This window comes from Hyalella azteca, unplaced genomic scaffold (genome assembly GCF_000764305.2).
Source record: "Hyalella azteca isolate HAZT.00-mixed unplaced genomic scaffold, Hazt_2.0.2 contig3521, whole genome shotgun sequence".
Taxonomy (NCBI): Eukaryota; Metazoa; Arthropoda; class Malacostraca; order Amphipoda; family Hyalellidae; genus Hyalella; species Hyalella azteca.
The window spans coordinates 60,411-88,002 of NW_025933769.1; the positions used below are offsets into that span (position 1 = coordinate 60,411).

General features: G+C 36.4%; 1 protein-coding gene across 1 annotated transcript; it reads left to right on the forward strand.

Annotated features, from left to right (window-relative positions):
* The first annotated feature begins 1,095 nt into the window (after nucleotides 1–1,095).
* Nucleotides 1,096–27,583, forward strand: LOC108683379 (hemicentin-1). Its single transcript, XM_018172693.2, has 14 exons — nucleotides 1,096–1,584; nucleotides 14,400–14,526; nucleotides 16,532–16,728; nucleotides 18,221–18,334; nucleotides 19,609–19,688; nucleotides 20,195–20,273; nucleotides 20,790–20,935; nucleotides 22,586–22,736; nucleotides 23,507–23,637; nucleotides 24,167–24,326; nucleotides 24,964–25,296; nucleotides 25,557–25,672; nucleotides 26,362–26,404; nucleotides 26,737–27,583. Exons 1-14 carry the CDS (start codon nucleotides 1,236–1,238, stop codon nucleotides 27,369–27,371), a joined length of 2,661 nt encoding a protein of 886 aa, XP_018028182.1. The 5' UTR covers nucleotides 1,096–1,235; the 3' UTR covers nucleotides 27,372–27,583.
* Nucleotides 27,584–27,592: the final 9 nt, after the last annotated feature.

Genomic DNA, 27,592 nt, shown 5'->3' on the forward strand with positions numbered 1-27,592 from the left:
TGACAATAATAATTCAATTATTCCTGCCTCCCTAACTTTTGTCAGTTGACAACGAGTCGGAATTCATTGCCTTCTCCTGCATCCAATTCCTATATCTCAGCGTAGAATAACAATTACCATAAAAACTGAAGACTAATTCATCTTATTTCTTCACAGATTCCAGGAATAAATCATAATGCTGAAATCCTACTGAAGATTTCATCTGCGTTACACCCGTCGTTTTTTCTCGATTATTTTGGGTTCAGGTCATATGACGCCTTCACTTTAAAGAAGACCGTCGCATCTCTCCTGCTTTGGCATTAAATTGATCTCAACAAAGCCCAGGCTTGTTCGGAAGCAATGTTTATGGGCTGTTACCTTAAAACGCATATGACGGAATCTAGAACTCGTATAAATGATGCTGGTATAAATGATTATTTCTCCTAAGCATTCGAGAGCTTGCATCGCGACTTTAGGCAGCTTCTTGCAAGCGGGATCTGTCAAGTAACAGATTTTAGATAATAATATCCTTTCTTAATTCATTGATTTTCAAACATGATAGTTAATATTGAACTATGCAGTAGCATGTCTTATGGCTCTGCTGAAACCAATTAGAAAATTTCATACAAATAAAATTTTTCAATCTATGAAGAGCTGTATAAACTAGAGGCCGACACATTCTGAAAAAATACACGAGTTTTCTGCTCAGACATCGTAATTTGCAGACGACGTCATGAACTTGAAGAGACACTTGAGAAATTTGCTAGTAAATAACTCTTGAGAAAATGTATTGGTTTCCTGTAATTTGCCGTATTACAATTGCAATGTCTAATTCTGAGATCCCTGGTCGATCTATCTTTTGCATCACTCAAATGAATGTGATTTTATTGATTGTTAATCACTGAAATCCTACAATTTGTAAGCCCTTTCACTTTTTAATCCCAATAAAATGGTTCTCTGCGCTAGCGATGAAGGCTAAAATTATGAGTGTTTATTTTATAAATTTATTGTTTGTTGCATATATATAGTTCTAACATTTCTCAACTTGAAAAATATTTCCTCCGCTGAACTTAATTTTCTTTTTCAGAAACAGATAATGATGAAAAGGCAAATGATATTAGCATTCGAATTTCATGTGTTTCAATTAAAAACTAAATTTATCTAACTTTCACAAGTTCTTATGGACGAGTTCTTCACGATGTTTCGAAAAGTGGTTGAAATGGAATCAGGCTCCAAAATTATTCATCACAAAAACAATGACGATGAACTCATTTTTTGAATGTCTGAAAATTACTAACTCTGAAAGAAATTCGAAGGCCCCGATGTTGGACAGAGTTGAAGATCAGGGCATGTGTACGGTGTACAAATATTGTGGAAAATTTTTTAGCCAAGAAAACAATGAGTTTGACCAAAGAAGATATGCTCGAGAAATATGTAGCAATTCAGTATATTCGTCACCTTGGACGAACAGCATCGTCCGACGATGTCTGAAGATAAGTGAAGAAGATTTAAAGCCGATAAAATTAATGCTGATAATAATTCTACTAATGGTGCTTCCAACGATGTCTTCTCCTGAAGAACTTCCCCCTTTGGAAGAAGCAAAAGGTGAGATTTGTGAGTATGACGATCCTGGTATTATTGCATGAATTAGAACGCTGATGTTTTCATTTGGAGCCAAATAATAAGATGCAGTTTTATTTAAGTGTCATCTCTTGTGAAACTGTGAGTAACAGCGCATAATGCGTATACTAGTTTGCTTGGGACAACAAAGTAAGATTATACTTTTCTGAAATTCTCTTCTGTGATAATTGATAATTTGATATTTCATTGGTCTCCTTTAGATGTTGTATTACGTTTCTGATTGCAATTCACAATGAACTGCTCTCAAATTAAATTAAAATAACAGTGAATGCTAAAAAGAGAGAATAGGAATGCTTCGAGACTCGTTTTGTTTGAAAGGTTCATATGAAGGTGGGAGCAATACACACACCATCAAACGCGAATGGATTTTTTAATGCGTCCAATGGGGCTCCTTTATGGAGTTCGGTTGAAGTTTGGTGTCCATTGCACTGGCTCAGGCCAGTCCGTGCAGCATTGATATGGAATTCGAACACCGTTGGGAAATTGGTTATTCTTTAATTCCCCCGAAATATTAGTAGAAACGGATATAAAAATTGAATGTCTCTCAGATTTTTGTTATGTGGTAATGTAGTCATTATCTGGGATTGGATGGTTCATGTAATGCATTTCGAATTCATTTGTAAAATAGTAGTTGTGAAGAAATTCATTCAACAATTGTCGGTAGAAGAGCTCTTCTCACTCCCTGAATATTCAACACGAATTTTTCATGAGTACATTTAAAATTTTATTCCATCGTTTTTCGAGTGCATCAGCACGTCTTCAATCTTGCCTCTAAGAATGCCCATCGGATATATTTTATTTTCTTAAAAAAAATGGGGAAAACACCCAGCCAAGCATTAAGTTATCTATCAAGACACAATATCATGGAAATTTGTTCAATTATATTGATGTATCGTATGTTCAATATTTAAGTCATAAAGTAGTCACAAATCTTTTTAATTACTTGAATGTTCCTCTAATAAATATATACAAATATTGGCTTAGAAATTTCATCTTAATTCATACTTATTTCTCAACTCATTACTAAGGAAGGGATTACCTCAGAAACACGGGACTCTCTTTAAATTATTTATACAGTATCAACAAATTTCATTTCGTCTTTAAAATATAGCGTAAATAATCGTATGAAATTACGACTGCGCTCTCTACAACAAATGTCTTGTACGTCAACTTAGTCTTGTTTCAAATTTATTTTAAGTGTTACCAGACGTTTATACGTAGAGGTTGAGGGCTGGCCGTCGATAAACCGAAGATTTTTACAGTGATTAGCACTTAGGGATGAGTGTAAATTCCGTATAGTGCTCACTTGAGTTGATTTATCGTCGTACGGTATGCGAAAATTCGAGTGCTGTTTCATTTATATTTGAGCAGGATAAAGAATTTAACCCTTACGCGTCATATCATTCTAAAGTCTAAAGTAACATGAAATGTACTAAATCTCAGTCTAATTTATTGTGGGGAAAATGCAATTCTATTGTAGCTGACGTTGGAGAAAATATTAATAATTATTCTAGCATTTTTATTTTTCCAATATTAGATAATTGATGGCTCATTTTACTCTTGTTATACGCCATTAAGTTGAAGGAATATAATGAGAAGATTGAATGATGGAATATTTTCAATAGAATCTTAATTGTTAAGAACGCAGATTAGAATTAAACATCATTATATTTTGGAAACTTTTGCCTTTCCTCATGCATATTTTATTTTTTATTTATTTCCTTTCCCATTAAAACTATTCCGGCTCCATTTGATTGCCAAAAACTTTTATATCTTGAATCACCCAAGAAATCGTTGAGTATAATATTCACATTTATTTGGTGGTTATTTATTCTGCCTAGTTCATTATTATTATTTCTATTATTATTCGTGCAAGTTCATTATTCTAATTGTGACGATACAGCGCGATGCATTGAAGTGATTTTGAGTGGATGCTCTCGATTACAAACACTTCGAATCTGATACGAGTTGAACTCAGTCCAATTCTCATGGCCAAGTGTGACCGATCCTTGAACTCGGCGAGGGTTGCAGTCAACGTAAATCAACATTTTGCTCTTCTATGGCTACCATTGAGTTGCGTAGTTCCTCGTTATTATTTATCAATGCAATGAAGAATTGTATAGCTCGACCAATATAAGTCGAAATTAAATCTTCGCTACTTAGTTTTGTGCTGATTTTTTATTACAATGTTTGATTTTCGAGTATTTTTTTTTTGCCTCATCGAGCCCAAAAAGCTATCGAAACATAATAAACCTTTGAGTGGTGCTCCATAAATCATACCGCAAGTACTCTAAATTAAAAAAATGCCGAATTAATTTGTCCTATGTTAAATCGCATGTTTACCTAACATCAAGCGTTGTCTTCAAAAAATTATCATTGCTTTGAATTCAGAAATGCTTAAACTGCTAATTACTGCTAAANATCATTGCTTTGAATTCAGAAATGCTTATACTGCTAATTACTGCTAAAACATTTCCGACGTCCAAATTAAATCGAGAACTTCCATCGCATTCATAAGTTCAAGCACTCAGTTTATTTCTTCATCTTTTTCGGAGCAAAACAATCCATCACGTACACGCATAAAGCAGCCCCGGCGAGACGCGTGTTCACAAGCAAAATTTCGCTCGCGCCGCTACAATTTTTGAAGAATTGCTCAGGGTGTTTCCAGGGTGGTGCTGAAAGGCAGCCCATGCCTGCCCTTAAGTCGGCTTTACGATGACGGTAAAGGATGTTGGGTCTGGCCATCTGTTCAGCACTACCTTGTTAAGGAGGGAAACAACCGACGAGACAAGCCAAAAAAGGCTTTCTGTAGGTACAGTTGCAGCACTGCAATTGTTGGTCAAGGTTGCCATCCATGTTTATTTCGGCAATGACGAAATTACTTTCACTTATTTTGATGGAATGGCAGCGATGATGTCGATTTTTTTATAATTACCAATTATTCATTTTCATTACTACAGAATCTATTTAATTCTTTGTGGGATTAGATGGTGATGCAGGACTGTATGTCTTGGTTTTTAATAGTTTGTCTGTATAGGAATTTATTAATATTTTCGGCACTCCTAGTGATCCAAATTCCAATGTGATTAAGACAATTTAATTTTTAAACTCGTCGGTGATGGCCTAATCACCCAGTATAATTTATTTGTAGTTCGAAGCATACGTCGTATAATTTTTTTACCACTGCGTGTGTGTCCGCAGGAATTTCGAACAATAACCCCAAATTATTTTCCTCATTTTCGCTTTGAATTCGGGTTTCTTTGTTGCCTACCGCAAGCAATTCACTGAAATCTTAAACTTTTTTCAGGGTTTAGGACCATTGTTAATCGCTTGCTTCTGTGCGGCTGTGAGCTAGAGTGCTGCAATATGGCCTCAGGTTGCATTATGCTGATCAATCTGAATGATTATCGAGTCCCATTTATCAGTGACAGCTGCTTTATGCATGCTAATGTCATTGCTGACTCGTGGCCCACCCCAAGCCCTGATTCCAAAGACTACAACGGTTTTAATGGGCTTATGCTCGCCTTCAAAGCTTGTTCTATTAAAATCCTGCAAAATTGATAATGAGGCCTTAGTCTCGTTTGGCACACACAATGATTGACGTCGCAGCTTTCCTAATCAAAACACAAATATGGGGCTGCAGGTGACTTGGAAAAGAGGTTTTGTTGCTTCTTATTTCTGCGTGATATTTTTTAATGAATTTTTATTTTCCCTTCTTTAAACGTTTACTTTGCTTCTGAATCAATATCCAACTTTTAGGTGATATAAAAGCAAGTCAGTGGAAATTTTTCGGTACTACATGAATGCTATAAAATTTGTGCAATTTATATTTTAGAACTAATTTTTTCATGAACTTTTTGGATTTCCTTTTTGCGAGGGAATTTAAATTTCGTCTTTTATTTTATTCAAATAGCCTCTTCATTTTTTGTATTTTTCAATAAATAAACGAATATAATTTATTTAGAATACACAATATTTTTTTAGTTTACTACCACGATTATTATTCCAACGACTCAAAGAAGCTTATGCCACATTTTTTTCGTCGCTGGTCAATAAATATTTATATCGAATATATCCAAGTAAGCAGAAGTTTTAATCCGGATAATCCTGTCCAAAATATTCGAAGTGATGACGCAATGTTGTTCGCACGGCTCACTGACACGCATCGTGCGATCGATCCGCCCGACAAAAAGCTGAGCGGGGCGCAAACTTGTCGAGTCCGCAGTGCAATTTGGGTCCAGAAAATAGTTACGTTTGGATTAAAACTTCAAGGCAACGAATGAGCTTCATTGAATGTGCTTGGAATTATTAGCTATATTGTGAGACATGTAGATTTGTTGATATAGTATTATGCGACGAAGAAATTAAAATTTGAAAACAATTTTAGCGGAGCGAAGCAAACTAAACTGAAAAATAATATATTGAAAACTTGACGTAAATTTTCAAATTTGTTTATATCACATTACATTAGCGAGATAAGTTCTATTATTGAAGTGGAAAGTTTTAGAGAAGAGAGAAGGCCAGAAGGCAAAAAGGACTGGCTGTTGTTATTTTACTTACAAATCATTCTTTATCTCAGGAATACCTTTGGATTTATTAATTATTTTTATACTTTTATGTTAAAGCTAAGAGTTATATATAAGATTGAAAAAAGTTTATTTATGAGCATTTCGCTACAGCTCGCATTCACAGAAAACCTGGGAGAACCAATCAACGCCTTTAGCTTTTGAGAGCAGCTATAGTTGCAGAAGATTGCCCATTGTATATATTTTTTTCATATTTATTTTTTTCATATCATTTACATCTAAGAGCACAATGAGTATTAAAATACTATTTACTATTAAAATACGTATATTCTGTTATTTATTTCGAGCTTCGTTTATTTTGAACGATTTTTGGATGCTTACACTTCCTACTTCCGCTTTTTCGTCTCTTCTGAGACTGAACGTAATTTGAATATATTTATTTCTCTATTTTTGTACGGTTGTTCATGCGTATCGTTGCAGTAAAGGTTGTACATACGTACAACCAAGTATCTATTTATTTATTACGCTGTCATATACTTTTTCTTCTGTAAGAATAAAAAATTGCGAAAAGAAATAAGAAGAAAATTTATTGCGCTGTCATATACTTTTTCTTATATATTTTCTACTATAATCTTCTATTCTTTTCTTTAATTTTCAAGAAAACTTTATTACCAAGCGAAAACTGTTAGCAGAACTAGATTTGATTTCCGTTTAGCGCTGAAGTTTTGCGAAGAAGTACCTCAAAGACGACCTGTTACCTGTGTGCAGTATGTGCTCAGTTTTGCACAAATAAAAAAACTGCTCAGTTTCTCACAAAATTTGAACGTCTGAAAGTCTTGCACGTTCCTAGGAAGTGTTGAAATGTATAATCCCACTGAAATGAAACGTACAATCCCATCAGAAGATGGGATTGTACGATTTTTTTTCGATTGTAAAAAAATTTAGACTTATCATCTAATATTTTTTTCATTTCGTTTAAAGATTCTAGATTTCCATTTGGTCTCAACAAAAATGCGTATTTGCTATGTACTAATTTTGGTCTTTCAATTCAAAACCTTCGATATAGCCAATGTGCGTATATATGAAAAAAATTGGTTCTTAGTCGAGAACACAATTTCTAAACTTTATTGAAAATCCGTTCTACTCTCGAAAGTTGAAAAATTCAATTATAGCCCAAATAAAAGTTCGAATAAAGTAAAGTCAAAGAAAGTCGCCAAGTAAAGTCGCTCGTCAGTCGACCTCTGCCATGCAAATGTGGCCGCAAAAAGCCCCTAGAATATTTTACTGGAATGGAAACTGCTTAGTAAAAATCCCTCGTGTGGGGGTAAATAGTCTGCATTCATTCATGTATGGGACCAAATTATCATTATCATTTAGATTACGTGTATTAAAACAAAGTTCACATTGGATGTTATCCAGAACAGTTAACTAAGACAACGTAGGACGGAAAACAGGTCATATTTGTTTTAATAGATCTGCTGCTCTACATCACCTTGCTCCTCTATTTTTTATTTTTTTATTTTACTCTTTCCTTACTCCTGTTGGTACTTTTCAGTATCAGAGCTAATCTTTTGTTAACTTATTGTGCTCTAAATTTCCATCAGTTAGCAGGAATTCACAAAACGCTACAAAATTATTACCTATTTTTTAAACAAAGTCTACGGAGACTGTTACTAATATTTAAGTATAAAAATATGTCCATAGAATAAAGCCTGTCATTACCGGCACCATTTAACTTTAAGGTCCCAGCTTGAAAATTAATAACACTACGTCAAAAAGTTACTAAACACTAATAATTAATGGAGTAATGATTGTTCGACCAAGATTATTGGATCAAATCGGAGAGAGATAGGAAAATCTAGCAATCCACAGAAATTCTATTTCTGTGATTGTCTTCTGTTAGACGACTAAGTTCGTTGCAACCTCTTGATTCAGTTACGATCAAAAAACCGTCTTTACTTAAGGACTTGAGAGTTGATACTCGAGCATTGTTCTCTGCAACCCTACACGTTTAAAGCAGCAATACTGCGTAACTTTGGCTACTCATTGCGTTAAGTACATCATCAATAGCACAACTGAAAATTTTATTAACTTTGACACGTTCTTTGTACTCAATATACTAGACATATTCTTTAAATTGAAGATAGTGATTTAGTGTATAAAGGACTATCCGGTCTCTTCTGAGCTAGCTGTATATGTAGCCTTACCGTTTATTATCGAATATTCTAAAACTGTTTCGGATCTCGCTCAATTTCGTTAAATTCGTTTCTGCATCATTTGAATCAATTTTGTGCCGGCTGCTGAAATATTCAAGCAGTTTTTGCTCGTTTATCATATGTCATTGATTTATTTGATAGTCCCTTGGGACCCCATTTATCGTTTTTCTATTGTAAGTGTTCACAAATGTTATAATTAAAAACGCGTTCTATTATTCACCACAAGGCAATCATTGTTGTTGTCTAGCTCATTCGATGAAATGAATTACTAGCTCTGAAATATTATTTATTTCATCAAATCTGACAAACGGTTGAATTCGTCTCTAATGATTACATCATTTTCGCCACTATAGAAATTCCGAGTGCAACTTCTACTTCTAAGTAGAATGTATCTTTAATTAACTCTGATAGTAAAGTTTCATTCAATAGTGAATGGTCTGCTACATGCTTACATTACTGACGAACTCCATCGAAAAAGCACAGGATTGTTCATAAGAAAAGTTTGGCGCCCGTGCCAAGTTCCCTTGATAGAATATCTGTGCATGGTATTCTTTAGCTCGGTAGTTGGTGAGCGGTACAGAGAACTTGCAGCAATGTTTACAAAGAGAGGACCGTGTTATCGTGTTTACGACGACCGAGAAGTTTTGCTGCTACTTTTATCAATGGATGACGAGGATGCGACTGCTGATAATCACTGAATAATACAGAAATGCCGTTTTATGGTTGTATTTTTGTAATTATTTTTTGTGCTCTGACTGCTCTCTCTCTCTCTTTGGCTTATTTTTTTATTTTACATCTACATTCTTAAATATTCTCGCAAAATGATGTATTTCATTAAAGTTTCCTTTTATTTTGGAACAGAGCATTGTAAGTTACATTTATTAATTTTTAAATTTCATAAGATATGTCCATGTAATAGTCATAACTCATAATTGTACATACATAATTATATAATGGGAGCATAATAAGTATAATAAGTATAAGACAAGAGTTCCGAAGCATAATCTTCCCACTGCTGAAAACGAAATTCATTTCCTCGTCATAATCTAACCTGTAACAAGTTATATTCAAGAATAATAAAACTATTAACTATTTGTTAACATTGGAATGCACGAATTTTTCAACTAATTCATTATTTTAAATTCAATTTGGTCAAGCCCATGAAAAAACAATCACTTTCAAAACAATGACTGCAGAAAATCTTGTGCCACACATCTAAGTGGGTTGAGCGGCAAACTCCTGGGAGCCTGTGACTATTTGTTGTGGTATTTTGAATGTTTATGGTGGCAATATTCAGCCGCATTCTGGGAAATTGTGCCTACGAGCTCGCGATCTGATACAATAAACAAAATGCAGGAGCTGTCCTAGATTTCTGCCACTTGCAATTCAAACGAATGGAGGCAGAGCGTGGCCTGAAAAACCGCGACGTTTTCTTCCTAACGTTGCGGACATGATTATTTTCCCGCCAAGTTTCAGACACTGGGAGGAAGTATTCGCTAACTGTCGCTTCAGTTGGAAATGACGAGGTTGCAGAATTTGGGTCGTTGCTTCCAGAAAAGTTGGAATTGCGTTGTTGTCACTGAAGGTAATCGATGCGGCTAAAAACATTCATTCCGGTACTTCAGATAGTTTTTGGCATGGATCAACTCGTGCCAATTTTTAACTATGGCGATTCAAAAGTAAACTATCATATTATTTTCAAATATTCTGACGCCGTTTCGTCCAGTAAAAATTTTATTTTTATTTGATTATGTCACATTACTACTTGTGTATTTTTTCTCATATGCTTAAATATCTCTGGCAAGTCCCAAAATTTAGACTTGGATGAAGTTTTCGTGTACGATAGTAATTTACTACCATTCATCTCTAAAATGTTTATTCATTTCACTAATAATCAATTATTACATTCACTAACGTAAACAAGGGTTGGACAAAATAAGGGAAACACCTGACATTTTGATATCGTAATTTTTTAACATGTTGTCAACATTGAAAACGTAGCATATTTTTTTGTTTTATTGTTTATTGTTGCTACTAATTGATATTTTTCCATTGCATAGATAGTTTTTGTAAATTTTTGTGTCTATAACCTAACCTATAACCTATAAATAGCAAGCCTCTCTGACTTTCAAAGAGGTCAAATTGTTGGTGCCCTAAGTATGGTGCTACTGTGACAGAAACTTCCCGAATGCTTAACGTTTCTAGAGGTACTGCAAGTCTCAAAAGTAATGATTGCTTTTGAAATAAAAGGAAAAACGTCCTCAGCAAAGCACAGGCCTGGCCGAAAGTCGAAGTTGTCTGAGAGAGGCATTTGGAACCTAAATCTAATTATGAGGGGCAATCGAAAGACCACGGCTGTGAAAATTACTGCAGACCTCAATGGACACCTACAGAACCCAGTTTCCATAAAGACTATACGCCGAGAGCTGCACAGACCTGGATTCTTTGAAAGAGCTTCATTTAGTAACTTTGTGGTTTCATATAAAAATCCTTCAAAGCGTTTAGAGTGGTGTAAAAACCTCCAGAATTGGTCCTCGGGCAGTGGAAAAATGTGACGAATCATCGTTTACCTTATTTAATTACGTTTGGAGACAGCCAGAAGAGTCTTTTAATCCAGACTGCCTCTTCTCTACAGTAAAACATGGCGGGGGATCTGTGATGATTTGGATGTGCTATTTCTTGGAAATCCGGTGGACCAATGATTTTTCTTTATGGAAGAATCAACAGCCGTGACTATTTAGGAATTTTCGAGGACCAAGTTCGTCCATTGGTTCAAGGACTATTACCGGAAGGAAAAGATGATTCCGAGGCATCTTCCAATATGAAAATGCCCCGATCCATCCATCTGGAATTGTTAAAAACTGGCACGATGAACATTCTAATGAAGTTGAGCATCTCATTCGACCACCACAATCACCAGACCTGAATATTATCGAGCGTTCATGGCCGCTTTTAGGGATGCCATTTAAAAGTCGATTTCCGCCGCCATCGTCTTTAAAAGAGCTGGAAGGAGTTTTAACTGAAGAATGAGTTAATCTTCCCTTGTAAACAATTCACGATTTGTATGAATCAACGCCTCGGAGAATTGAGGCTGTAATTGCCGAAAAATGAACCTACACCATACTAAAATATATTTTGTGGATTTCTCAGGCGTTTCCTTTGTTTTGTTATATTAACCCCTGTGGTTCACTCAGGAATTACGTTTTCTAAAACACGTTTGAATTTGCATTTTATGGGTGAGGATTTGTATCCTTCAATTGTTTGAAACGCTTATGCAACAACGTCGCTCGATCACTTAGCCTTCCCAGGTGCCAGCAATGCACTCAGATGCATTCCAGCCGACACCCAAAACAGACGTCGACATCACGAACAATTTTATCCTCCAGGGAAGTTTTCTGATCAAATTCTGAGAACGGACGAGCCGGTGAATTGCTGCAGCAGGCGTTGAATTCGAGAATTGAATCTCCAAAATTGGGTCATGATCGATGGAATAAAGTGAACTTTATTGTCGAAGTCCCTAAAGACACAGGCATGGAAGGCCTCTGGACGCATTTTACGGCACGGCTGGCCGTACAATAACTGAATTTCGTGCTTACACGTGGGCTTAAGAAGATAGACAAGCTTGAGTGTTTACTGAAATTGGTTGAAGAAACCACAATGTATTTTTTCGAACCAGCTGTGGATGCAATTAAGCTTTGATAAAAGCGAAAAATCGCCTGTTGATATTATGAAAATACGTGCCGTTCTTAGTTAAACTCTCTCCTCATTAATTAAGAAATTAATCTTTGCAGCCGCAGGATGAAGAAAATTTGAAGAAGAATTTTGATGAAGAATTTTGCATGGGGCATATTTGATTGCTTGTTTGTTCAATGTATTAAATTAGGATCATTTTATGATTATCAGCCCACTGCAAGTTTCTTGAAAAGCCATGCTGTGTTTACGGTAAATTTCTTGCTCCAATGGAAGAAACATGTGACTATATTTGTGGTGGACAGAGTGACGTTTACTTGCTAGCCTAATTAGTGCGAGTGAATGAAACAGAGAAGCAGTGATGAGTCGGTCGTATCCTATGAATTAATATAAAAAATGGAACCGCTGAGGATGAATTAAAGCCACCCAGGAATTCCAGACAGACCCTAATTAAGTCTAAAGCTCGACTGAAGCTCCTAATTTTGTGCCTTTCATGATGAAGTGCTCATTAAAGGCTAACTGCAGCCGTCTACGATTGCGAGTCAGATTCCAGACTCCGCGAAATTAGTTCATATGTTAGATAAAAAATGCAACTCGAAGAAAACTTTAAATTTTATGGTCATTCTGACTTAGCACTTTTTTACATGTGGAAGGAAATGCATGCTTTGTGTTGCAATAACATGTTCAGCAATGACTGGACTAGAATGATTATCAACGAACCAATGTTTTAGTCATTTTAAGTTCCACTTTAATTTTACCTATCGATGCCTGATTGTAAATTTTTTTGATGAATTTGAACGTGAACTGGCGCTTCGTCTGACATTATCGGCTAAAATATTTAGTTTCATTTTCTGCAGCTCGAATGTCTTCCAATGTTCGCCTGACGTGACTTTGGCTCTGAGAAAATTTTCCCAATTTTGGCCTCAGTTCTTCGATTTTCGCCTCCGTTACGGCCATTTAAGGCCAATTAGCGCCCTGGGCACGCGCGCGGGACCGAGTCGAACAACAGCTGCTGGACGATCACTGCGCACGAGTTGGTTATGTTAAATGCCTAAGTTTCGATAATTTCTTACTCAAACAAAACAATTTCCTATCACCAGTTATTTTCCCGCACAAAATTGTGGCAAATTTTGTAGTTATTCCAACAGTTTCAATTGTCGACGGAATTTGTATTCCTTTATAAAAGCGCAGTAAAAGGAAGCCACATATATGCTAGACACTTGCAAGTCACTTATATGCAATTACGGTTTCTGAAAATTCGGGAATTTAGAGTCTTGCATTACCATTAATATGCTATGTCAGGATTTTGTCTAAGTGTTTTTTTTGCGATATTTCGCTGGGATACTGGGATACTCCTCCGGACATCATGGTCCGGTTGATTATCTTATGGATAATTGCTTCTAATAAAACAGCTACGTTGTTTGATTGAACAGAAATGGCGTGTACACCACTATCGAGTTTGTGAAATTGAATAAATTTTCTATGTGGGCCTAATAATGGTTGAATTTCTGAGCTTAAAAAAATATTAGGTAAGTAAATATGCTACGGATACGAAACAGCAAATTTTTCTCAAACGTTCTTCGTGCGCACATTTTTATTGTACAATTTTCATCTCATTATAAGCGCTGACGGGTGAAAAATATTCTTTTATACGCAAGCTTTTAATATGTCTTAAATCATATTAATCGCATATAAGTGTCATTTTTATGTCGCTAAGCTATGCATTCAAGTCAATTTCCACCATATTCACCATATTGTGAAATTACTCGGCGTCTTTTTTGCTTAAAAATTCTTGCTGAAATCAACTGCCGTTGTATAGTTTAATAAATAAGCTATGCACTAAAACATTTTGATTGTATAGTTTAATAAATAAGCTATGCACTAAAGCAATTTGGTTGTAAAGTTTAATAGATAAGCTATGCACTAAAACAATTTGTTTGTATAGTTTAATAGGATAAGCTATGCACTAAAACAATTGGTTGTATAGTTTAATTGATAAGCTATGCACTGAAACAATTTGATTGTATAGTTTAATACATAAGACATGCACTAAAGCAATTTGGTTGTATAGTTTAACAGATAAGCTATGCACTAAAACAATTTTGTTGTATAGTTTAATAGATAAGCTATGCACTAAAACAATTTGATTGTATAGTTTAATACATAAGACATGCACTAGAGAAATTTGGTTGTATAGTTTAAAATGATAAGCTATGCACTAAAACAATTTAGTTGCATAGTTTAATAGATAAGCTATGCACTAAAACAATTTAGTTGCATAGTTTAATAGATAAGCTATGCACTAAAACAATTTAGTTGCATAGTTTAATATTCCTTTGCATGGCAGTTTTGCACGTGGAAGGCGTCAGCGGCAGCACTGCAGAGCTGCCATGTCCACTGAACCCACACACTCCCGGCGACCGCCCTAAGCTGGTGCTGTGGTACCGACGAGGAGACTCCAAACCAATCAGCAGGTCAGCACTAACCTGCTGTTTAACCTGAATTTTGGGATTGATTTAATTTAACCTGTATTTTGGGTTAATTTAAAGGTTAAAATCTGAATTATGGGAGGTACCGACTGGGAGACCCCGAACGGCTCAGCAGGTCAGACGTTACCTTTTATTTAACCTCGAATTAGGGGATTAATTTAATTCTTAAGATCTGAATTATGCTTGTATGCGTTTAACTTCGCAGCCGAGTTATTCTTTCTATGCTGTGGTAATAAAGACTCGATACATATTCAGTATACAGCAACGTTGTTCATTATCACGCGCTGCTCTTCTTTAGGAAGAAAACAATGTTGCATCAATGTATTCTACAGCAATGAAATCTTACATAAACTAACGCAATAGTGTAAACTAATAATTAAATGGATGACACTAAGGTGAACAGGGCAAAACACTTATTTTATAAACCATTCCTTCAAAGTTATGCCAAATAATAACAGAGAAAAACATGTTCTTTCTATTTTCTAGATAAAATGTTTATAAACCATTCCTTCAAGCTTATGGCAAATAATAACAGAGAAAAACATGTTCTTTCAATTGTCTAGTTATGATGTTTATAAACAATTCCTTTCAAGCTTATGGCAAATAATAACAGAGAAACACATGTTCCTTCAATTGTCTATTTTATGATGTTTACAAACCATTCCTTCAAGCTTACGTCAAATAATAACAGAGAAAAACATGTTCTTTCAATTGTCTAGTTACGATCTTTATAAACCATTCCTACAAGCTTATGGCAAATAATAGCAGAGAAAAACATGTTCTTTCAATTTTCTAGATAAGATGTTTATAAACCATTCCTTCAAGCTTATGGCAAATAATAGCAGAGAAAAAATGTTTTTTCAATTGTCAAGTTACGATGTTTATAAACCATTCCTTTCAAGCTTATGGCAAATAATAACAGAGAAAAACATGTTCTTGCAATTTTCTAGATATGATGTTTATAAACAATTCCTTTCAAGCTTATGGTAAATAATAACAGAGAAAAGCATGTTCTTTCAATTGTCAAGTTACGCTGTTTATAAACCATTCCTTCAAGCTTATAGCAAATAATAACTGAGAAATACATGTTCTTTCAATTGTCTAGTTATGATGTTTATAAACAATTCCTTTCAAACTTATGGCAAATAATAACAGAGAAAAACATGTTCATTCAATTGTCTAGTTACGATGTTTATAAACCATTCCTTCAAGCTTATGGCAAATAATAACAGATAAAAACATGTTCTTTCAATTGTCTAGTTATGATGTTTATAAACCATTCCTACAAGCTTATGGCAAATAATAGCAGAGAAAAAATGTTCTTTCAATTGTCAAGTTACGATCTTTGTAAACCATTCCTACAAGCTTATGGCAAATAATAAAAGAGACAAACATGTTCTTTAAATTATCCAGTTAATAATAACAGAGAAAAACGTCTTCTTTCAAATATCCAGTTATGATGTTTATAAACCATTCCTTCAAACTTATGGCAAATAATAACAGAGAAAAACATGTTCTTTCAATTGTCTAGTTGTGATGTTTATAAACCATACCTTCAAGCTTATGGCAAATTATATCAGAGAAAAACATGTTCTTTCAATTGTCTAGTTACGGTGTTTATAAACCATTCCTTCAAGCTTATGGCAAATAATAACAGAAAAAACATCTTCTTTCATTTGTCTAGTTACGGTGTTTATAAACCATTCCTTTCAAACTTATGGCAAATAATAACAGAGAAAAACATGTTCTTTCAATTGTCTAGTTACGATGTTTATAAACCATACCTTCAAGCTTATGGCAAATAATAACAGAAAAAACATCTTCTTTCATTTGTCTAGTTATGATGTTTATAAACCATTCCTTCAAGCTTATGGCAAATAATAACAGAGAAAACATGTTCTTTCAATTGTCTAGTTATGATGTTTATAAACCATTCCTACAAGCTATGGCAAATAATAACAGAGAAAAACGTGTTCTTTAAATTATCCAGTTATGATGGCCGGGCTCCACGCCTGCCATCAAACCATGCCCCGGACCGGGCGCCTGGACCGCGGCTGACAGTGTCCCGAGTAGCCGCCTCCCTGACACACCCCGCGCTGGCCGCCAGCCTCACGGGGCTGTACGAGTGTAGGGTCGACTTCTTCAAGAGTCCCACGCACGTCAGCCTCGTCAACCTCACCGTCATCGGTGAGACTTTGAACGTCGAAATTATGTATTTTCTTACATTGGTGAGATTTTGAGCGTCAAAATTAGCTATTTTCTCACATTGGTGAGATTTTGAACGTCGAAATTATCTATTTTCTCACATTGTGGTGAGATTATGAGTGACCAACTTGTTAATTTTTCTCATTTATGCCAGTTTCATTAGTATAAAACTTGTTTTGGTGTGATTTTGGGCGTCGAAATTATCTATTTTCTCACATTGATGAGATTTTGAGCGTCGAAATTATTTATTTTCCCATATTGGTGAAATTTTGAACATCAAAATCATCTATTTTCTCATTTTGAGCGTCTAAATTATCTATTTTTTCATATTGGTGAGATTTTGAACGTCTAAAACTCTAAATGATCTATTTGAGCGTCTAAATGATTTTGAGCGTCAAACTTGTTTATTTTCTCATATTTGTGTGTTTCATTGGGGTAAAACTTGTTTCGGTGAGATTTTGAGCTTCAAACTTGTTTATTTCTCTCATATTTGTGTGTTTTATCAGTGTAAAACTTGTTGCGGTGGAATTTTGAGCAACAAACTTGTCTATTTTTCTCGCATTGGTGAGATTTTGAGTCAAAAAATTTGTCTATTTATCTCACATTTATGAGATTTTGAGCGTCGAAATTATCAATTTTCTCACATTTGTGAGCCTTTTAAGTGTCAAACTTGCCTATTTTCTCACAATGGTAAAATGTTCATGAAATTCTTAGTGTAAACTTTGTGCATTTTACCCCCATTTGTGAGACTTTGTCGAAATTTAAGCAATTTTAATCGACACAAGCAATCCATTTCATGAAGTTCTTTAATCACCGAAAAATATAAAAACGCTGTGTGAAAATCCCTGATGAATTACAAGAACTGCCTTTTTGTTCGTATTTTTGCTCTCATTTTTACTTACAATTTCTCTCAAACTTGGTGAATAATTTTGCTCATTTTACAAGAACATTGTGAATCGCCGCGTCTTTTGACCACTCCAGAGGCTAACGACTGCAGCAATTAAGTCTTAAATGCATAGATTTATAAACCTCCAAAGACACCCCTCTGCCTTTGTAACTTACGACTTAATTAGACAAGCGTGATTAGCATCGAGCAGCTACTTTCTTAATGATCTCATTAATGGCTATTAGTTCGCGAAAAATGTCACAACAATAATTTCATTCTAGCTGACTGCTATTTACGGTCATTCAGTTACAATTTTTGTACCCGCCTCCTGCATCCTCACTTCCTGCACCCTCACTTTCTGCACCCTCACTTCCTGTACCCTCACTTCCTGTACCCTCACTTCCTGCACCCTCACTTCCTGTANTGTTTTGATGCTCGGCAAAGTTGTTGCGGTGCTCGACGAGATTGTTTTGATGCTCGATGTAGTTGTTTTGATGCTCGGCAAATTTTTTTCCGGTGCTCGGTGAAGTTGTTTTGATGCTCGAGGATGATGTTTGGGTGTACGACCAAGTTTCTCGTGTTCATCAGAGCCACCGGAAAGCATTGCTATCGTCGACAATCTCTCCGGCTCGTCAAGAGCTCGTCTCTCGGGCCCGTACCCGGAGGGCTCCCCTCTCACCCTTTCTTGTCTTGTCAGAGGAGGTAAGTTTATTCTTATTCATATTTATATATGAATAAGATGTTTATTCCTATTCACATATATGATATATGCATATATGTTTATAGATATGTTTATTCTTATTCATATTTATTCATATATTTACTTTCATGTTCGTTTACTATAATGTTTTTTTTATGGATTTACTGGAAAAGACTACTTTTTGTCGTATCCCTTGCTATACATCTGAATTTTTTAAAATAAATTTTCAATGTAACGCGAACAAATGAAAATCTATATTTCATTATTTTCTTCAAGGTTTCATGTCAAAAAATTGTGCTGAAATCACACACATTTTTAATTGCGTTTCAAGTTTTATATAGAATCTGAATTTTTTTTCCTAATCTCATTATAGCGTTTCATTTTTGTCCGAAATTCAGTGCAAGATTTTTCGATTGTCAAGTGGAACAGCAGATTGAGCTACTCACAGATACTATTATTCATCTAGATATGTCTCGACATAATGCACGGAGATCCAATTAAATATATCAATATCAGGTAACTTTCTTACTAAGCTCGATTCAAATTTTGAGAATCTATATATGAGTTTTCCACAAGCTTCTGCGCAATAAAAACTGAAATGTCCTCCTGCAAAGGCAATTTGTAGTCATTTCTCTGGCGTTACAGCGCCCTGATATGAATCAAGCTCCCTTCAGTAAATTTCACCGCCGTTAGGGACTTCTGAGTAAAGAATTCTTCAATATAAATGTCCATTCTTTCTGGCATTGCAATTGAAAAAATTTATTGTGTGCATTGTGCCCGACTAACAGATCTCGCCAACAAAAGAGGAACAGTTCGTACGCGAAGTTTATTTTTCATTAACTTTTTATCCGCTTCGTTTAAAAGCGATTTCTTTCTGGTAACATTCATTCGCATGTGATGAAAAATGATATCGAGTAAGAAAGAAGAGAAAAGATAGATTCTAATCTTACGATTGATGATCTGAAAGTTAATCGAAAAAGAGCAGGGTCAAGCTCTAATTCTTTTATGTTTTATCGCTTGTTTCCTTACTGTAAAGATATATATCAATAAATCTGCTCCTCTAATGTATGAGCAGCAGCCAAAAATATCATTAACATATTTTTCTGACATTCACGAGCAAACAATAGTGTAAATATTCACATACAGGAACACGTCTCGGAATATTCATATTATCAATGTGAGAATGGAATTGAATCCAATTATGGCATTTCCCTTATATTTTTCCTGCAAAGTCTTGGTTATATTTTGTAATTTAATTTTTTGGTGCTCTCGGAAGGCATTCCTCCGCCGCAAATTCTTTGGCGTCGGGATGGCATCGCCACAGAAATAGAAGCGCTGGAGACCTCAGAGCAGCAGGTTAGTTATCAAGTGAGACCTCAGAGCAGCAGGTTAGTTATCAAGTGAGAGCGCAGAGCAGCAGGTTAGTTGTCAAGTGAGAGCGCAGAGCAGCAGGTCAGTTATCAAGTGAGAGCTCAGAGCAGCAGGTTAGTTGTCAAGTGAGAGCGCAGAGCAGCAGGTTAGTTATCATGTGAGAGCGCAGAGCAGCAGGTTAGTTATCAAGTGAGAGCGCAGAGCAGCAGGTTAGTTGTCATGTGNCGAGGTGTAGGAGTGTGAAGTTACCGATGCCACTGAGGGACGATGAATTATTGATCAGGTCCCTGCGCTGCAGATGATATTATATTATAACAATATTCTATATTCGAAGTGTTGATAAATGAAGCGTTATGCAGCCTCATGGCAGTCTTATGAGGTTATGCATAACTATTTCTGTCATATTCCTTCTTGATAATTGGTACCGTGGAAAGAAAAATGACTTTTATTCTGAGGCAAGTATTCATAAATCGTCATATTAATGGCATGAGACTGGGGTGCGTGTGGAGACTGCGATGTGTGTGGTGACATGGGGGGTGTGTGGTGACTGGGGCGTGTGCATGGAGACTCGTTTGTATGTAAACTATGATGTATTGTGGGGACTGGGTTGTGTGGTCTGAATTATTCATCGCTGGGCCAGTGTCGGCGAAGAGCGTCGTGGTGCAGGGCCCAGCCTCAGACTGGGGTGTGTGCATGGAGACTGGTTTGTATGTAAAGTATGATGTATTGTGGGGACTGGCGTGTGTGTTGTGACTGGTGTGTGTGCATGGAGACTGGTTTGTATGTAAAGTAGGATGTATTGTGGGGACTGGGTGTGTGTGGTGACCGGGGGGTGTGCATGGAGACTGGTTTGTATGTAAACTGAGGTGTATTGTGGGGACTGGGGTGTGTGTGGTGACTGGGGTGTGTGCGTGGAGACTGGCTTGTATGTAAACTAGGATGTATTGTGGGGACTGTGGTGTGTGTTGAGACTGGGGTGTGTGTGGTAACTGAGGAGTGTGCATGGAGACTGGTTTGTATGTAAACTGAGGTGTATTGTGGGGACTGGCCGGGGTGTGTGATCTGAATTATTCATCCCTGGGCCAGTGTCGGCGAAGAGCGTCGTGGTGCAGGGCCCAGCCTCGACAGTGTCGGGTCAGATGGCCCGTCTGCAGTGCTGGGCCCGGGGCTCGACCCCGCCTGCCACACTCGCCTGGGCCATCAACGGCGACCCGCTGCACCCACACAGGGAGGTGAGAAGTTATTTTATTGCTTGTGATTTGTGTGCTGTATTGAATACAATTAAAAACAATTCAATATCGCTGTATTGAATACAATTACGTTGTACTATTGAGTATATTGTAAATGGTATATTGAGTCGCTGGGATATGCTGCGAGTTATGATTAAACTTTTCCGGTGATTATCTGCAACCAATTGGGAAAATATGAGATATTAACAAAAATATTCACTCGTTATAGATATTATAATATTTAATGCAGATAATATGAGATTCGTTGTAAATATGAGATTCGAGCAAAAATATTCACTCGTTACAGATATTATTATATATTATAATGCTGAATAATGAGCTTTCAAACTACATTATTGCTTCGATTCATGCAATAACATAGGAATGTAAGGAGTCTCTTTAGATACATATTATCGAATGGAAGTTATTATTGCTATATAAGCTCGAGGATTATTATATGGTGTCTCTATGCACCATAATACGTGGGGAAAAAAGAGAATGCAGTCCTCGTTGCTCCTTATACTTACGCACACGCAGGGTTGATTATTCACAGTATTCCTATTGCACAGTTAAAATTAAGATTGCGTTGGGTCAATATCTAATCGTCGGCCATGTATAATGTCTATGTTATCAACATATGTCTTTGATAGCTCACTCTCCTCTAAATCTTATTGTTTGAGCTGCAATCCTTTGATATTTTCGTTTCGTAAGACGACAGTCTCGTGTTGTCTTTGATTTGATAATTAATTTACGTTTCAGTTTTTCCTTGAATGCGGTAATTTAAAAATCGCCAGCAGAAAATCATTCTAAATGTGAAAATTTTTGCGTATTTCTGTAAGTTTTCCTGAAATTATCTCATTGCTCTTCAACGGCTAATTACTAATATTGCTAAGAATTGAAGTATTTCAATTGGTAAATACAATATGGTGTCTGTTACTGTAATTAAACGTCGTAATTATAGTGTGAGTGTGATTTACTTATAATATTTTTGTGTTGAATACTGAATTACAATTGCGTCAAAGTTTATCCTCGAGCCACGAACGAGTTTTTAATGCTTTTTCTTATTTTTAATTCACAGTGGCGGCTTCTTTTACATAAATGAATGTTTATCGTGTTTAGGAAATTGATTGCCAAATATAACGTGACGAATAACCATTTTATATTTGTCCGACTATTGTGCATGACATCGAGTTAGATCTTTTGTGGTTTTGTTTCAAAATCAATAATGCTTCTCATTTATTTCGTTCACTGCGATTTATTTACTAATGGAATGAAAGAGACCAATACAGAAACCCCAGTAATTTTATTTTGATTATTCACTTTTGAAGCTCGCATAATTCAATTATTTATTCGTTCACTGTTTTTCACTACGTATAGAGTTAGTTTGTTAATAAAAATAATGCAATAAATTTATCTTATTATACACGTGCAATCCACTTCTAAGCAATCCCTCGCAAAAAGCGCAAGCAATTTCAACACTGGTTTGCCTTCTTTAATAATAGAAGAAATTAAAAAGTAATATTGAACTGTTATAGAAGTAATGTTGAACATAGAAATTAATATAACATATAACGTAATATTACGTAGAAAGTAATATTGCATAGAAAGAAATATTACACAGAAAGTAAAATTGAACTATTAATTACACTCTAGGAGAGCAGCATCACAGAAGACGTCTCGACGAGCGAAGTCGAAGTCAAAGTTTCACCCGCAGAAAATGACGCAATCGTCGCCTGTAGCGCTGTCAACCCTGCCGTGGACGCTGTAAAACCACTCACCAACACCACCAGACTCGTGGTATATTGTAAGTAATACACACCAACACCACCAGACTCGTGGTATTTTGTAAGTGAGGCTCACCAACACCACCAGACTCGTGGTATATTGTAAGTGAGACTCACCAACACCACCAGACTCGTGGTATATTGTAAGTAAAACTCACCAACACCACCAGACTCGTGGTATATTGTAAGTGATGCTCACCAACACCACCCTATAATGCATTAGTGAATAAAATGATGACAAAATATAGTTAATGATAATATGTATACTCTGATAACCGATTTTGATCAAAATTATCACACTTGTTACAGCTTTCGAACCCCAAATTTGCTGCTCCAATCTTGGTAATACAGGGTGTTTCAGAATTAAGTAACCCTTTTAATTTGTTAATAAATAAAAAACTAAGAACGTTATGAAGTTGAAACTTGTTTTATTTAACTCACCAACACCACCAGACTCGTGGTATATTGTAAGTGAGACTCACCAACACCACCAGACTCGTGGTATATTGTAAGTGAGGCTGACCAACATCACCCTATGATGCAATAGTGAATAAAATGATGATAAGACATAGTCAATGATAATATGTATGTTGTGATGACCGATTTTGACCAAAATTATCAAGCTAGTTACAAGTCTCGAACCCCCAATTTGCTGCTTCAATTTCGGTAATACATAACCACTGAGCTACCTCGAGCTGAAATGAGGGATTTATTTTTATCTTACATAGAATATGTTGACATAGTTGTAGATTTTTCATTCACAATATTGAAGTCGTCAATTGTTTTTCAGATCCCCCCACAGTGAGCGTAGAATTCGGCCTGAGCATCGAGCTGAAGCGCCTGAAGGAAGGCGATGACGTGTACCTCAAGTGTAAAGTTTCTGCTAATCCCCCACCAGATAAAATAATCTGGTTCCATGAGGTCAGTAAATATCTTGTATGAAATATTATATGTTTATGCTAATCATCCAGTCAAAAAATAATCTGGTTCCATGAAGTCAGTAAATACCTGACATGAAACATGATGGATTTTATAATATGCTTATGAGTTCCGAGTAAAAATTTTATGGAAAAGTGTAAATTTAGCTGTAGCATGTATTGCTGTACACATCTTCGTGGTTGTAAGTGGTCTTATGAGAAATTTGCTGCCTATTATTAGGCAGCATATACAAGATATATACAAGATAAATATTATCTTGTATATGGCAGGGTGTGAATATATAGCATATAATTGAATTAAAAAATGTGAGAACAGTCTTTAATTTGTAACTCTTTTCTAAGAATTAGGAATTCGAATTCCTTGGAAAAGTTGAGGCCCTGTTGAACGGGAATAGAAGCGATTTTATCAGAGGAACTTTCTGAAAAAATTATATAAAATCTATTACACTTGCATTTTATTCTACCTAAATGCAGAATATCAATTAAAAATTAAATAAGTTTCATGATTTCAGAACGGGCCAGTCCTGCCCAACCGGACCCGCGGGATCATCATGTCAGGAGACTCGCTGGCGCTGCAGAAGGTGGACCGCCACATGGCGGGCCAATACCGCTGCTCCGCTGCCAACCATCTCGCTAACGCCACCAGCCGACCTCTGACACTCAAATTAGCCTGTGGGTTTATCAAGGCATTAATTATTCAATGGCAGATAATCCTCAGTAATAATAATTATATAGAGGGCCTTGCACTGTATTCAGAATTGTGTGTCTCAATATGCAAACAAACCGACAATGCCTCCAGCCGACTGAAGATCTGGCTTATCACCTCCTTCAGTACTTTATGCCTCTATGTTCTCCTCCGAGCGTCAGCTAATTTTCATAATTTATCCATCATCTTGTTAGATGATGCAATAACCATTATTAAAACCATTAAAGTCTGAGCTGCATGATCAGCTAACTGATATCTTTCAGCACATTATTGCCCTATATTTTCAGTAAAAAGTTGAAAATTTTGACTAGTATGGGTGTGCAACAAAAATAACATTAATAGATATCAAGGCCTGCCTCGGACTCAGTCATTTACCCAGTAAAATTTTCGTGTATAATTTCATCAAGATCATCTTCTGTAATATAGAACCACAATTATTTTACGTAATTGATACATTGGAATACCTCTACGTTTAATACTTTTCGAGCTATAAGCCTTTACTTCTAGCAACTTATTTTAGGTCACCCTGTATGAAGACACTGCTCAAGTAGGCTGAATTTTTAGGAACGTAACCATGAATCATGCGGCTGTATTTCTCCTCAGATAAGCCGGTATGCATGATGCCGTCCACGACGACGTATTTCATCTACGATCAGCCCATCAACGTGACGTGCCACGTAGCCTCTCATCCTCCAGCAACACGCATCGACTGGTACTGGAACAGCGGTAACGACATCATCAGCCTCCAGCCCACGTCTTCCATTCCAGAGACCCTGACCCGCAGACCTCCGCCCTTGTCCTCGGACTGGGACAGATCCTGGGCCCGACTTTCTGTGAGGCCCTCGAAGCACCAGGAAGACAGACAGTTGTCCTGCTGGGCCAACAATGCTTTGGGGCGACAAGAGATGCCATGCAGGTTCTTCATAAGAGTCGCCCGTAAGAATTAAAATTTGTATGATAATTAAAGCTTTGATAATAAATTTGTAAACAATTCGCTCTGTGATATGCTCGTTCTTCTCTTTTACAAGCTAATCGTCAATTTTATTTCTGTTGTAGATTAAATTGGTTTATTTTTCGTTACATTGGCATGAGTCATAGAAGTAACATTGACTTTAGGCATAAAGTATAAAGAATAATGCCATAGATGAACTCTAGACTCTTGATATGGCTTTTAGTATCACTCCGTTTTTTATCAGAAACCCCAGCCCCGGTGTCGTCATGTCGCCTGGCGAACATAACAGCGTCATCTGTGAGTCTCGCGTGCGCCTTGCCGCCGCACCCTCAGCCAGGGACCACGCAGTACTTTGCGGAGGTGAGAAACACGCTCTTCAAGCGTTGAAATAAAGCTGATTACGAGCTGATTTTGTTAAAATTACGTTTAATTAACATTTTTCAGCGTCAAAAGCCTGGTGGTACTACGGGACAATAATAACCAGAAACTCTATTTATTTTTTCAAACCGATAGCCGGGAGAGTTATTAGGAGGAGCCTTTTTCATCGATATCAGCTCGTTCTTTGGGATGTGCCGCGTTTATCAGCAAGTGTCTTGTTTATGAGGAGGTTTTATATGAATTGGTCCATGGTCAACTCATTAGAATGTGCTTGTTTTATCAGGAGTTTTATCATTGATCAGGTGTTGGGTTCATAAGATGCGTTATTCGTTGATTCTTTCTTTGGAAGGTCCAACAATGTAGGAAAAAATATTTCAGAAATTAGTTTCGTTTTTGATTGAACAGCTTAGCTTACTGAAAATATTTACGTTAAATTATTATAAGAATTGTGAAGATTATAATAGTATAATAAGAATAAAATATGTTATCAACTCCTCGTTGAGTTAATAAATCATTTTGACGAAAAAATTCTTATTTCCAATAATAACAATGGTTTTAAAGTCATCGACATCCCTGAAATAATCTATAAAAAACGTTTATCTTGTGTGATTTCATACCAGGAGGAACAGATAAAAGTATCTAAAAATGTTTTCACGTGAATTTTGTGAAAGCTGTTTTCCGCCAAAAATACCAACACGCCCCTTCAGCAACCATGTGAGCTTGTGTACTCAATAAGTACGCTTGTGTACTCAATAAGTACGCTTGTGTACTCAATAAGTACGCTTGTGTACTCAATAAGTACGCTTGTGTACTCAATAAGTTGTTTAGTTTTTGTGGAAATTTATGGTACTATTGTATAAAACAGGATGTTGTTGTGTTCATTTTCCTGTGTATGACTGTGATCTAGCATGACCTTTGCAATAGATTTTTTAGGATGATGCATAGTGTTGTTGTAGCAATTATTTCGTTAGAATTGTTTGGAATGTTCCCAGTACGATTTTTGTCACTTTAATGTAGCTTCAATTCCTTATAATCTCTGCCGACAGCGCGACCCACAACGAGCGCAAACTACAGCTACGAAGGCAGCCTGGTAGCAACTGGTATCGGCATCACAGCTTTCATCTTCATCGTTACAGTCATTGCGATCATCAGAAAAGTGTCTTTTACATCAACAAGAAATTCCATAAACCATACCCTTAGTGGTTCTCCTAAGTCTCATTTGACAAAGTCAACGGCCTCTTTGACTGGAGTAGGGGACGAAGATGCACCCGAGACTAGAGAAACTGATTTGGCTAACGTGGAAGACATGGCAGGTTTTGAAAAGAAACCGACTTGTGTTGGTACAAGCAAAACCAACACTTCCTCAGATGACGAAAGCTACAATTTCACAAAGATAGACGGCAATCAAACTAGCGACAAGCTTAGTCTTTCACCTTCCGTTAGATTTGGCACCGAATCTGGGCGCTCCGAATACCAACTAATGCTTCCGAAAGGCGAGAAAATATTCGATAATCGTCTAAGTCCGGAGGGAAGGAAAGACGACGCTTATGCCGACGTCGTCCCTACAGCAGGTGTTGCTGTCTTCCCGAGAGCCCCTGATGCTTGGATGGAATTTATCAACGATGAACTCGCCCTCGCGTCACCTCGTGAGGTCTTGCTGGCCGAAATGACTTCCAGATGACAAGAAACAGAGAGCGTCGACGAGGTCACTCATCGCCGCTCCGTGAGATCTTAGTAATTCTCCTCTAAGAAAGCGCTATTCTCAAACAGAAATAATAATTATATGTCACGTAGTACGAGATCTGGTGCATCCTTCCTCCTCCCACAGCACCAATGAATATCAAGGGAATGTTAGGTTTAGAAATATGTACTAGCCTATAAGCAATACAATACATTTACTGC